The sequence below is a fragment of the Culex quinquefasciatus genome, chromosome 3, assembly GCF_015732765.1.
Source record: "Culex quinquefasciatus strain JHB chromosome 3, VPISU_Cqui_1.0_pri_paternal, whole genome shotgun sequence".
Taxonomy (NCBI): Eukaryota; Metazoa; Arthropoda; class Insecta; order Diptera; family Culicidae; genus Culex; species Culex quinquefasciatus.
Window position 1 is genome coordinate 187,785,389 of NC_051863.1, and position 14,252 is coordinate 187,799,640.

The 14,252-nt window shown below is 33.5% G+C and overlaps 1 protein-coding gene across 7 annotated transcripts in view; it reads right to left on the minus strand.

The window, feature by feature from the left end:
• Positions 1 to 651: 651 nt before the first annotated feature.
• Positions 652 to 14,252, minus strand: part of LOC6041058 (multiple C2 and transmembrane domain-containing protein) — a 105,400-nt gene continuing 91,799 nt past the window's right edge. For 6 of the 7 annotated variants that reach the window (XM_038261556.1, XM_038261558.1, XM_038261552.1 and 3 more), the window contains exons 7-16: positions 13,804 to 13,952; positions 13,422 to 13,740; positions 13,157 to 13,353; positions 12,735 to 12,915; positions 7,468 to 7,646; positions 7,272 to 7,391; positions 7,120 to 7,219; positions 6,943 to 7,049; positions 6,676 to 6,883; positions 652 to 2,001 (exon numbers count right to left, since the gene is read on the minus strand). In XM_038261556.1, coding sequence (XP_038117484.1) covers positions 1,921 to 2,001; positions 6,676 to 6,883; positions 6,943 to 7,049; positions 7,120 to 7,219; positions 7,272 to 7,391; positions 7,468 to 7,646; positions 12,735 to 12,915; positions 13,157 to 13,353; positions 13,422 to 13,740; positions 13,804 to 13,952 — 1,641 coding nt within the window. In that variant the 3' untranslated portion in view covers positions 652 to 1,920. The remainder of the gene's footprint in view (positions 2,002 to 6,675; positions 6,884 to 6,942; positions 7,050 to 7,119; positions 7,220 to 7,271; positions 7,392 to 7,467; positions 7,647 to 12,734; positions 12,916 to 13,156; positions 13,354 to 13,421; positions 13,741 to 13,803; positions 13,953 to 14,252) is intronic. The other variant, XM_038261557.1, reaches the window with a different exon arrangement.

Sequence of the window (14,252 nt, forward strand, 5' to 3'; positions counted from 1 at the left end):
AAAGTGTGGTTCAAATCTGTAAAGGTCAAGTCCAACAGTTGACATGGAATGAAACAAATGTAAAATTCTAAATTGATTGTTACAGCAATGTTTTTGGTTGAAAAGAGGTCTAACGTGAAATATGATTTTTGGATTAATATGACATTAGGTTCGAAAGTGCTAAAAGAACTTATTTCTGGAGAATTTGAAATTGTATGTTGTGTCAAATTATTATTCTGTTTTTTTATTCCTAATCTTTTCAATAAATAACAAATAAAAAAATGAAACTTTGAACCGATCACACATCTTCTCAAGCATTAAAAAAACATTTTTTTTAACATTTCATTCCATAAGTGTTCAGAGCAGGGTTTCACTTCTAGTGAAGGGGTGCACTTATCATTTACAGTAACAAAGGTGCTTCCCTCTCTGGAGGAAAAAAGCGTTTAACTTTATAAAACATTCTCACAACAAACAAAACGCAAAAAGTTGCGACAGAAATAGAGACATTTTTAAAGTTACTTTTTTTTTGTACACAATTGACGCTATCTAATTTTGTTTTATTTTATTTTTTTACAAAAAGTGCGCGAGGGTTAACGTTTCGGTGGCAGGGGAAATTTCGGGTTTGGGGGTTGGGATTCTAACTTATTAGAAAATCAGTCAATCGGTTGGTAGTTTTTTTTGTTGCTGTGAATTTGACCTTTGTTTGGTTTCGTAATTGGTGTCTTAATCGATGAATTGTACGTAAACTTGCAACACTCGAATCAAAAGTGAATCAAAGTGGAATGACTGACAATCACAATTATGGTTTTGACGTGCAACGATAATATTTATAAAAAATAGAAGCTTTGTTGTTTATTTCTGATGATGGTTAAGTAACACAATACTGCAAGTTGCTCGATTTGTAAATGAATGATTCGTCGTTCGATTTTTTGTTTTCTCTCAATATTTACACAGCTGATTTGTTCGATAATGAAGTTGCATTATTTTTTTTTGCGCTCATGGTAGTTATGAGTTGGACGGATTCCGGGGAAACGCGTGACGTGACGTGACTTGGTTCCCGCTTGTGACAAGCGCGGGGGGCGTGAGAATTGAGAATGATTGAACAAGCAGTTTTGCGTTTAATTTTCAGCGTATGGCCTCTCTATGTATCACTAGCATTGATTCGATTTCTTTTGTTGTTGTTGCTCGATTAGATGCGTTTCCTAAACAGGGTGCTAATGTGATGTGGCTAAGAGTTGCTAACTAACTAACTATGTTGTTTTAAATATAAAAACTTTCAAACGACAACAATGAAAAAACTGGTAAAAGAGTAAAGTGAGAAATTGACAAATCACCTTAATATTCTTTCTTTTTTTCGTTTTTAGTTAACAAACCATTTATTTGTTTTTACTATTTATCTTTTTTACAGTAACAATATAGACTAAATATCTTCTATAGAGTTGGTTGGGATTGGTTTTGGTTGTTTTCTTGTAAAAGTTTGGAGAGACTGGATTGTTTTAAGGTTTCTTGGAATAAATCGCTTAAATGGATTTGAGATTGTTAAATGTTATCTTTCCTAGATGTGACAATAATAGAGGTAACTCAAAAAACGTGAACTCGCGCGCTTTCAGCGCTCGACTAACTAGACTAGACTCGATAAATGGTAAAAGCGCTTTCTTCTGCTGTTTAGTGCGTTTTTAGTACTTTTACTTCTCCGTTCAAAAGCTTTATGAAGAATGGAAGTATTTCGGGGGAAAAATTGTTTGTTTGTTTAACTAGCAAAAAATCTACTGATTCGACGATGAACTAGAGTTTGCTAGAGAGAGATAGAGAGATAGTGTGTTCAAGGTTAACAAGTTAAAGCCCCAATGCGTTGTGAGTTTTGTTCTAGGTTTCCTTTTTGATATTTAGAGCCTTCCTAAGATGTTCCCTAAAGTACCGCTTCAGGGTGGTTTGGTGGCATTACGAGGTTTTGTGTTTCTTGCGTGGGTCCCTCCGGGCCAGCTCGGGCGTCGAGTGGAGTGGCAACTCGCGCCACATGATCTGGAAAATAGAGTGGGAAAATATATTTTATCTTTGAAATTTAATGAAACGTTTTGCAAACAAAACAGCAAAATGACAAAATAAATCTCGTTTAATCTGATGCAGTCAGAAATTTTTTGAAACAATATCTCAAAAATTGACATAAAATATTACAGAAATTTAAATTGATTGGCAATAAAATAAAATAACAGGACAAAATTTTTAGTACTTTACTAGCTTTTTGCAAATAAATTGTTTTGTATTTTTAAATTTGGATCTACTGATCATAACATCATACGTATTTTTATACAGGGCTCTTTACTTTATTGTTGGCTGGTCATAATAAAAACGACATATTATTTTTCGAAAATCCGTACTTAGAAAAGAGATTTCATTCAATGGCAAAATTTAATTTGCATTTCTGAAAAGTTGCTTTGAAATAATTTTGTTTGACAATTTATTGTGTTTTTTTTCAAATATGATTTTTTCAAAAAATATCTTTTGTACCAGTTTTTGCATCATCTTAAAATCTAACACAAAATATGCCTTTTTTGTCCCCTAAAACAAATCAACAAGTTTCACATGCTTATTTTTGTACGTTTAGCTCACGTAATTGTATCGAGCCTTGTGTGAAAAAACGAATGATGTAAACTGCCTACGGCTGACATAAGGAATGCATAGACAAATTTCATCCAATTCAAATAATACAAATTTTAAAATTTGGAAAATATGAAAATATGCTTTATTTTAAAGCGTTATTTTAATTATTTTTGATATCACATTCAAGTTTCTATATCTATTCACAAAAAAATAAATTATTAACAGTATGAAAATTTGAAAACGACCTACTAAATGCAACAACGAAAGGATCTAACGGCTGTGAGTTCGAAAAAAAAAAACAAAAATATTTTACAAGATTGAACTCTATTTTTCGCAATTAAAACTAGATTTATTACCAACAAAAAAAAACCGTAATAAAACTATAAAATTTTCAAGATCTCATAAATTCTATAAATCGTTCATGAAAAAAACTAAACAATTCGCAAACCTACGCATTTTCTGCAATGATTGGGAATTTTTCATCAATTTTGAAAGCACTTTTTTTAACTACTCAAAATTTTCACAAAACAACGTCTTTAAAAAAATGTTTTCTTTTGTTTTTCACAATATGGGTATCAAATGATCGTGATTTTTTCATGCTTTTTGAAGGTGATATTTTTGTTATAATTTACTTTAAATATTCAGAAAAACTACTTATGTTCGAAAAAAAATCACCGTTTCAGTGGGGTTGGTAAGGTATTCAAAAATCCAACAAATATTTTGTGGAAAAACTTTTTTTTCAAAACTACGGATTTTCGAAAAAGTATTGAAAATTTTAAATAAAAATTTTCAAAAACTTTTTGAAATTAATAATATTTATTGATGAAAAACTCAATGTTTTCACTAAACTACATGTTTGTACTTTGTTAAAAGCAAAAACGATTTTTTTTATAAAAAATACATAGTTTTGTGAAATTGAGACTACCTTCAACAAAAAAAATAACGATTGCATGGGAAATGTAGAAAAAATCTTTTTCATTATATTGTTATTCTAATAAATAATTAGGTGTTTTCTCTAAAAACAAATTCCCCTAAAAGAACACTTAGCAAGCAAAATCTAAACTTAGAAATATGTACCCTCCCTGAATAGGCTTACGAATTGATCTCAGTTGAAAAGTTCTTCAAATCTCTGAATTGCAAATGTAACATCCTGGAGCAGAACTGTTACATTCTAGTAAAAACACAATCCTGATTCCATATCACTTCTTTTTTTTTGAAGTTTAGATAATTTTTCAAAGAGTTGCCCTGCCGCTCCAATCTAGTCCGTCCCATACGTATTTTTGTCAAAAATGAGATAAACTTCACAAAAGTCTTATTTTTACATATTATTTTAGCCTATCGTATAAACAAGGCATGTTTGTTCTAAAAATTCCAAAATAAATATGACTTTTGTGCTGTCCCATATGCAACATAAAGGCAAATCAGTTCCTCATATAGAAATGCCTCGCAAATCGTTTGAGTGGATGCAGAATTGTTTAAATTTTACAGAGTATGTCTTTATGAATACGTAAAGTTTGAAAATATCATTAACTGTTCATTTCTGAAGAAATATTTGAATACTGAAAACGAAAAAATCCAAACCTTTTTGCTTTCATTCTTTTTCAAGGGAAAACCACGAATAGAAAAAAATAAAATGCATACCGTTACGGCTGATATCTACACCATACAATTAGTTCTATTTTGTCTTGAATGAATAGGCTTGATCCTGGTTCTGGAAAAGATTCCACCTCCGAAAAGCGGGTTTTTTGTAATTAATTTCGAGGGGTTAAGCAGTTGAGATTTGCATTCCTATGTCATTTGCCTCTGTATTATTTAAAAAATAATCTGGTGTCGATGCTGGTCATATTTTTGTATCTTGGAATTCTATAAAAATCTGAAATCAACAAATTTGTATCATTTGGTGACCATTAATTACTTGGAAAACTACCAAAACAAACCTGTAAATGACAGTTGAATAAGGTTGAACCTCTGGCGTAAATGCTCAAGCCTACCTTGATACCATGACTGACCTGACTTTATTTATGGACAAATAAAGTCGAGTCGGTCTCTTGTTGAAAATTCCACAAATTTAGCTTCAAATTGTTAGTCTTTTAAATCAAATTTATGATAGTGGTGTTTTTAGACAGATATCGAAATAACTGTATAAAAAATTAGATCGAAAATTTTGGTTTAGAATGAGAAAAATGGTGAAACTTTTTTTAGGCTTCTAACAGCGTTATCTCAGCACTCACTTTTTACATATGGGATGGACTAGATTAGAGCGGCAGTGTCGTTCATGCATAATTGTTCTATGTAATTTTTAGATGTTTCTCACTTTTTAGCATTTTAGTGTTTAGTTTGACGTTTGACTTTTTGAAAAACTTATAAAAGAACATTAAAATTTAAATGCAAACAGAAAAAGGCAAATAGGGTTTATGGACGATGAAAAATCCTCTAAATAGTCAAAAATCGATGAGAAACTCTCTACGAAATCGGCCGACTCGACCATTTTTATTTTTTGTATTTTTTATTTGGTTCAAACTAATTTTTTGATTTTGGTGATTTTTTAATATGTTTTAAAGGACAAAAACCCTCAACGTTTGAGCCATTGAGAATAAAGGTCAAAAAATCTGCCGCCGAGTTTTTATACAAAACATTTTTGACGTCAATTTAATTTTTCTATTAATCAAGACTATCATGTCAAAAGGCCGTAATATTGAATGTTTGGCTCTTTTGAAATGTTAGTTCAAAGTTAAAAAAATGTTTTAGAAAAGATCGGAAATTTAACGAATGTTTCATATTTTAACATTGAAAATCGGATCAATAGTTGCTGGGATATCGACATTAGAAAATAATGGGTTGTTTGGGTGAGACTTAGAAAACTTCAGTTTTTCTGTTTCTTTTTCTTTGGGCCGCTGTATCTCAGCAACCAGAGGTCCAATCTTTAAAGTCTCTAGACAATTTTATAGCAAATCTTCTAAACTTATCAAAAAACATGTTTTCAGAAATGGTCACTCATGGTCACTATTTTTAAATATCGAAAAGCTGCCAATATTTCACAGAAATCAAACTTTCGGTAACTTTATCTTGAAAACGGAGCCGGATACCTAAAAAATTGTAGAGTACTTTTCGATTGCAAATTCAATTGTACATAAAAATTAAGTAATTTTTTTTAAATGAAAATTCTACTTTTTCCAAAAATCACTATTTTGTAAAAATAATAACTCGGTGGCAGAATTTTTGACCATACTTCTCGATCTTCTCGATATCAATATTGCTCCATCTATCGATGAATTCTTCAGTCCCTTCAAACTGCATATTTCGATTGGCTTTATTCCTCGATATTTTCTCTTGCTTGAAGGATCTCTTCCTCAACGGTCCCTTGGATTCTGTTTGCTTTAAAAATCTCTTCCGGTTGTTAATATTGTAACTATTTCATGGCTTGCATAGACATTTTTCTTAGCGAAACGAAGCTTTGAAGGGTGTTTGACATTAGTTTGTTTTTGTTTGCTGGACATTGCCATGATTCTCTCCCATAGCTGGGTACCAAGAAAAACATATTTTCAATTGAGTCTTCATTTTGCATCGTTCTGTAAACTGATGATTCTCTTCCTCGATGGTCCCTTGGATATTGACAACCAGATAAAATAAAAAATAATAATAAATAAAACGGCAATTTTTTTCCGTGTATCTATTTTTTTCTTAATAGTCCTCATCAATACCTAAACTTTACCAAAGACAACAAATTGATCAGAAAAATCATTCATAAGTTATAGTTTTCGAATATTTACGTATCTTTTTTGTATGGAAAGCAGCCAACATTGTATGGAGAGTTGTATGAATGAACCAATGACACGAAATAGCTTTTTTGATCATAGAGAAGGCCCCAAAAAAGTTTGATCCAAATAAAAAAATACAAATAAAATCCATTTCCGGTTTTGGTAGAGAACTGCTCCGTTGGCTTTTAAGGATATTTTCAAAATTTTCTCAATGAAATATACTTTTTGGAACAAGCGAAGGCGAAAAACAAATAAAAATGTCAAAAGGCGAAAAACAAATAAAAATGTCAACAAATAAAAATGGCGAAAAACAAATAAAATGTCAAAAAACGCTTACAATTTCCTCATCGTCCGGCACCCGCGACAGCAGGTCGAGCACTTCGTTGTTGGGCACACTGTGCGGCCGGATGAGCCGCCGGCTGAACTTGATCAGGCCCCACAGCAGCAGCAGCATCCGGATCGGGATGTAGTGCAGCACCAGGGCGGCGGCCAGCAGCAGCGTTGCCGTCAGCCAGCTAAGCTCTGGGACGGAAAAGTTGAACGTGCTGGAAAAAGGGGTTCAGATTTAGACTGTGGATGGGGGCAGTAGTTTGATTTTGCATACTTTTTCACACTTTCTCCCAGTGACGCCAGGTAGCCGATCGTGTTTTGAACACTTTGCGAAACTTCCTGAATGGCTTGCAGTCTTTCCTTTATCGTCTTTTTCTCCTCCTAAGGTTCAAAGAGAAAGTGAGTTGTGATATTTTGGAAAACTCAATTTTGAATCTTAAATTTATGGTACCTTCTCCTTATCATCGTCGTCTTCATCGTCGCTAGCTACATCGTATTCGTCCGCCGTGGACGGTGAGGCTGAACCCGTTAGCCATCGTATGAGCCAGTTTCTAGAAAATAACCTGTTAGTATTTTTTTCTCAGGCAAGAAATTCAAACTTACTTTAGCAAGTATAGCAGCGCCGCCGCCGGAATCGTCGAAATGTCGAACCAAATGCAGCCGCAGATCCACAAAACCAGCGCAATAAACGACCGCACCGGCGATTCCCACTCGAAGCAACTCCTTCAAAAAACAAAAAGAATAAGCAAATAAATCTCCGATTAAGGTCAACCCCACAATCCACTCAAGCTGTACTCACTGAACAAATTGTCCTACGTCTATAAAGTACACGATAACCGCTTTCAGTCTCGTAACGTTCCTCAGGAAAAGCTGCCGCTTGAACTTGACCTCCTGCAGGACCAGCTTTTCCTCCTTCGGTTCCAGGGCCCGGAGCGCCGCCCGCACCTTGTTCCACACCACCGTCATCTCGAGGAGAATCTGTTGCGAGGAAAAGAGGATGAAATAAATAAAATAAATGTATAAGCAAATGGTTCGGAATTGTGGGCGGACAATGAATCCGTTTGGTGAAAAGCCGGTGAGCATTCTTAGAGAAGGGAGAATAAAATGGTAAATAACGACCAACAAGAGATAGTTTCATTCACCGTTTTTCCCACACATTGAGAGATGAACTTTTTGCCAGCAAATAGGTCAGCAGATGCTCGCAGAAAGAGGCCTTGGGGAGCTTTCAACACAAAAAGGATTTCGATGTCTTGTGGATGGGATTGGGACGGGGAAGGAACAAAAGGCTAGCATGTGCAATGAACTGAAACAATCTGGCTTTTCCTATTTATTTGGACAGTGTTGTTGTTCTGGTATGTTCACAAGTGTTTCTAACCGATTGAAGAGACTATTATTACTTTTTTTACTTTTTTTTATCTCCGATATCAGCCTTAGAGAATGTAGTTTATTTTTACCATTTTTTATTTGGTTTAAACTTTGAGGGGATTTTCCCTATGGAGAAGTTCTCTGAGATTTCAGTCATTCGATATTTTTTTTGTATTTTTTAATCCGACTGAAACTTTTTTGGTGCCTTCGGTATGCCCAAAGAAGCCATTTTGCATCATTAGTTTGTCCATATAATTTTCCATACAAATTTGGCAAAAATGATATATGAAAATTCAAAAATCTGTATCTTTTGAAGGAATTTTTTGATCGATCGTCTTCGGCAAAGTTGTAGGTATGGATAAGGACTACATTAAAAAAAAATATACAAAGTAAAAAATTTTTGGTGGTTTTTTATTTCACTTTTTGTTACTAAAACTTAATTTGAAAAAAATACACTATTTTTTTTTATTTTTTGATATGTTTTAGGGGACATAAAATGCCAACTTTTTAGAAATTTCCAGAATGGAAAAACAATCTTCGACCGAGTTGAATTTTTAAATCGAAACTGATTTTTTCCAAAAAATCGAAATACCGGTCGTAAAAATTTTTCAACTTTATTTTTCGATGTAAAATCGAATTTGCAATCAAAAAGTACATAAACGAAATTTTTATAATGTGCACCGTTTTCAAGATATAGCAATTTTTAGGTAACTTTTTTCAAAATAGTCGTAGTTATTAATTTTTTGAAAATAGGGCCATTTTTTCCCAACTTTAAAAAAATATTTTTGAAATGCTGAGAAAATTCTCTATATTTTGCTTTTTTGAACATTGTTGATACGACCCTTTATTGCTGAGATATTTAAAAACAGGAAAATTGATGTTTTCTAAGTCTCACCCAAACCAAAAAAAAAAAATGAAACATTCGTGAAATTTTCCGATCTTTTCGAAAGCAATATTTTCAAAACTTTTAAATCAAGACTTACATTTCAAAAGGACCAAACATTACGCCCTTTTGAAATGTTAGTATTGATTTTTTTTGAAAATATTGTTTGCTTTTCGATCGGAAAATTTCTCGAATGTTTCATATTTTAAAATTGTAAATATTTATGAAAAAATCAGTATTGATTCAAAAAATCATAACTCGGTCAAAAAATGAAATTGAAAATAAAAAAAAAACTACAGTGCATCATTATTTTTCAGTGTAGTCCTTATCCATACCTGCAACTTTGCCAAAGACACCAAATCGATTAAAAATTTCCTTTAAAAGAAACGGATTTTTGAATTTTCATACATCATTTTTGTATGGACAGCTGCCAAATTTGTATGGAAAATTATATGGACAAACTAATTATGCTTAATGGCCTCTTTGGGCATACCAAAGGCACAAAAAAGTTTCAGCCGGATTAAAAAAGACAAAAAAATGAGTGACCAAAATCTCTGCGAATTGCTCAACTATTGTTTTCCTGGTCTGGAAAAAATGCAAAGGATAGCTCGGTGATAATTTATCTGATTTTTAATGTTTCTACATTTGGATGAAAATAGTACTTTATAATGCACTTAACACCAGTCCAGATATTATGCAAGTATTGACGAAATTTTTTTTTCGCGAAAAAAACTTATCTGCGGTACTGTACATTGGAATTTCATGAAAATTCAAAATATTTTAAAACGATCTTAAACATGCATGGGAAATACATTTCAAATTGTTTTGAGTTGATTAGACTCTTATGTATATAATAATGTTGAAGTTTTTGAAAAAAATTGCACCCTTTTTTTTCGGGCCGGTTTTGAAAGGGGTGAGAAAGCGGGTCTGCTTTATTTTTAAAAATATTTGCAGCAGCCTAACTTTAGAAAAAAATAATGAGAATTTTACACTTAAATCTTCAATGTAATTTAAGAAATGCTAAATTCTTATAGTTTGATTTTCAAATTGTTAGTTTTTAATAAAAATTAACTTTTTTTGGAAAATTCAAACGTGACAATTCGAGTATTTGACACCTTAAATTCAAATGTAGCCATGCAAAATGTCGCCACCTGTGATACCCATAATGCAAACCAGGAAATTTAGTGTATTTGGAAAAAATGTTATAAATATCAATAAATACATTTCAAAACGACGCTAAAATACACACCACAATGCATAAAAGTTTTTTGTGTGGAAAATAAAAAAATAAAACTTAAAGTTAAAGTTTATACAAAATACCGCATCCTGTGAATCTCATTAAATTTGTCAAATTATTCAAAAAATTAGTATTTAGAAAATGGCATTCAAAATTATTTTCAAATAACGTAAATTTTGTTTTGAATTTATCTACAACATTGGTAAAAACAGCAAAACGCGGTATTTTTCAAATTTACGACTATATTTAAAACTTTAACAATTTTGTATTAAAAAAGGAAAACAAAAATTGATTTTAAAAATATCACATTTTACACTCAAAACTCAAATTAAGTTTGAATTCATACAACATTTTGTGTCGTTAAAATACCCATAATGCAAATCATTAAGAAAAGAATGTTTAAAAAAAATATAGTCTTTTTTGTAAAGAAACAACGTTGGAAAAGTGTGCCCAGCAAAAAATAAATAAATAAAAAATAATCTAGCTGCGTGTTAAAGGACTAGATGAAAAATAAATTTTGTATTTTTTATGAATTTATAAGTAATATTACACCCTGAAATATGTAGTCCAATAGTATTGGAAACCCACTTGACCGAAATGTCAGGCTCATATATGCGTTTATCTTTTCCATTCTTCATCGGTCTGATGGCCCAGCGGGCTAAGGCGCCAGTCCGTACTGTAGGTGCTGGGTTTGAAATATTTATCGTCTTTTTTTCACAGTGGTGATGTGCACGCTTTTATATGCGTTTTTACCATCGCATTTTTTGCTCTGTTTTTGTAATCACTTAGTTTTTACAACTTTAAATCAAGTGGGATTTCGAAAACATTACGAATAATTACATTACCAAAAGTGAATTTTCATGAATTCTTAGATATTTTAAAATATTTTGGCCTTAAAACAACCGGAAACTTGTCATGAGCATTTTGTGATACTATTACAAAAGTAAAGCTCGACATTTAATTTTCGCCTTTTTCCCTCAATCTTGAGGGTTATTTAAAAAACGGGTATTTTTTTAAACATTACCTAGCCTTAAACTGGTTTATACTTAATTACGTGCATTTTATTCAAATTTCACAAAATAATTGAAATTAATAATTATGAAATAAAACAAAAGAGCGGAACAAAGCTAGCACTTTAGGTTGGTACAAATTTTATTTAAAGTTTTTGTCCCCCCCCCCTTCAATGTTGGCCCGAAAAATCAGGGGGCAAAAAAATATTTTTTCAAAAAACTTCAATATTTTTATGAAAATTTAAGTGCAATTAGTTAAAATCAATTTAAAATGAATTCCCCTGCGTTTAGAATAATTTTTAGCATGTTTGGGTTGATTTAAAAATCTTTTGAATTTTTCAAAATTTTCGATGTCTACTATCGCTAAAGTTTTTTTTTCGCTAAAATGTTTGTTTTCGTCAAATTTTACATTTTTTGAAAACTTTTAATGCAAAACAATGCAACTAGTGTAAAATACATTTTAAAACACTTTTTCCATGCAAATGTTAAAACTATGGCATGTTATTTTAAAATTATTTTTTTGCCCCCCCCCCCCCCTCGACTTCGGCCAGAGCCGAGGGACAAAAACTTTTAAAAATATTTGCATCGGCCTTATCTTTGCAAAAAAAAACTGGTTTCAAATTAGGATATTTTCTTGGAGTGCAACAATATTTTTTATCAGTCTCGTTCATACCTTCAACTTTTCAGAATACACCTAATCTATCAGAAAATTCCTTTTCATAATAGTCTGTAAAAGTTGCAAGTTAGAATTATAAACTACTGTAACTCAAAGTTGTTGCATTGTATCAAAAAGTGGTCAAACACAAACTTGTGGGAAATTGTACGGGATTTCTGAAAAAATACACTGATAGAAAAATACACGCCACTTCCATGAGATTTTTAAATTTTTATGTGTTAAATTTGACGGAGATGTCACGATTTTTTTTTTCGTTCAAAATTTTTGAGGAGATAGCCTAAAATGTTACAAAAAGACACACGAAAAATGATGTCCCACAATGACTCACGAAAAATGGATGTCTAAAAAGTTTCATTGAAATCGGAAAGGGTCGGGTACAAAAGTACCAGAAAAATTCCTGATTTGAGCTGAAATTGCTCTGTTACAATTTTGAATAGCAATTTACACTTCGATCTAATGCATTTCCTTAAGAACAGTTAAAGTCTATCTTGCAAATGATCCCCTCAACTTAATTTTGATTTCAACCACTCCCATGCGCCATGGTATCTCAACGTCATCAACAATATATGATTCTGATTATGCTACTGCCTGCAAATTCAAATTGCTTTTGGGCTTGGAAGCACATGCAATACACAGTGAAAAATAATTATGTTAAATTCTATAAAATGAGTTGTTATCGAGTTACTCAAATGTTTAACATATTTTTAAAAATTTAACTTTTGTTTAATAATGCAACTCATTTTCGTTGTTTTTCACAGTGTAGCACTTCCTGACTTCCAATTTAGCATTTTAATATCCCAGCAGTGATAAAAATAATTATTTACAAATCCCCATCCGACTGTAATCGTAACACTGTGTATAGATTTCATTTACAGAAGGGAAACGTGCGTCTCACCTGCGGTTGCGTCCCCTTCGCCCGGCTGTACATCTTCTTGTCCTTGAGCGAGTACCAGCGCTTCTCGCCGTTCCGTATCCGCAGCAGCGGGATCACGACCCGGCCCAGAAACTCCACCTTGTGGTCCCGGTCCTCATCGAAAACGGTGATTTCCAGCACCGACGTCATGTCCTTAACATTACTGTTTGCGGTTTCGGTTGGGGGTTTAGAGAATTGAAGAAAGATTTTAGTTGATTGAAATTGAATTGCGGTTTTTTTTTCTTGAAAAATAAAACAAATCATAAAAAGGAAGAAAAAACTAAGAAACTGAAAAGGATTACTCGGGAATCGGAAATAAAATTGAAAGGTTGGGACCAACAAAAGAAAAAAAAGAAAGAAAAAAAGGGTGAAGAAAGATTGCGATTCGTTTGGGCGAAACTTACAAAGTGAAGATTTTGTTCCAATTGGGTGTTAACGTTTTATACTCGGTTTGGGTTTGCAATCTAGCGTTGATTAGCTCTAGCACTACGAATGGGTCTGACTTGCCTCCGATATCTGCCGCCGCCAGACCGGTCGCCCCAAACACCTTGACCGTGAGGTGGCCCACGTCCCGCAGCGTCTGCAGCGAGTGGTGCCACGCCTGAAACGGGAGGGGAGGAAGAAAAGGGATCAAGGATTTTCAAGATTTGTTAATCTTTCCAAACATACGTATCGCTTCAGCAGGGTGGCCTTTTCGATGGGATTTTCCTTGTACGAGGTCAGATCGGTAATGGTTTCGGACGCCGTGGTCCCACTGATGGTCAGCATTAGGTGCACCTCACCGGTGCACTCCTCCAGCGGCTGCCAAATCCCGTGCGTTCGTTCCCGTGGAAGACTTCTCAGATCTATCGTGCACTTGCCGAACGTGTTGTACTTGCCGCATATTACCAGCTCCAGCATTTGGTCGTCGTCAAACAGGTGCAAATCGAACTGCTCCAGCCACCTTGCCCGGTACGAGTTTTTACTTTTGTATTTTTCGTTTCCTAACCTAAAAATAATCAAGTTTGCAGATCTTTTTGAAACTTTTTCCAATGACCACTCGAAACCTTACCTAAATCTAACGTAAATATCGTTGAGGCCATTTTCGGCGTCCGGCGGCAGTCCCTTGGCCTCGACCAGCACTATCGTGACGACCGAGCTCCAGATCTGGGATTTAAGCCGGCGTGACGCGTCCGCCAGTTTGGGGTTGCGCTGAAAGTACTTGTGAGTTTTGAAGGGGACACGACGCAGGAGGAAGAAGGGTGCAGGATTTGATTTCGATTAAAAAAGAGAGCAAAAAGAAAGCGCTGCCAGCGTGTGTGGAAACGGTTGAGGTGAATGTATGTATTTTTTTTTTAATTGATCATGCCGACTATTGATACATTTACCTCAGTTGTTTACTTTTGTTTTCTTAAAAATAGGATGAAGAGCTAATCTTGGAACTGATACGTTGGGAATGGTGAAGTTAATGAAGGTAGGATGATTTGAAACCAGCACAATTAAATAAAAAAATCGAGAATG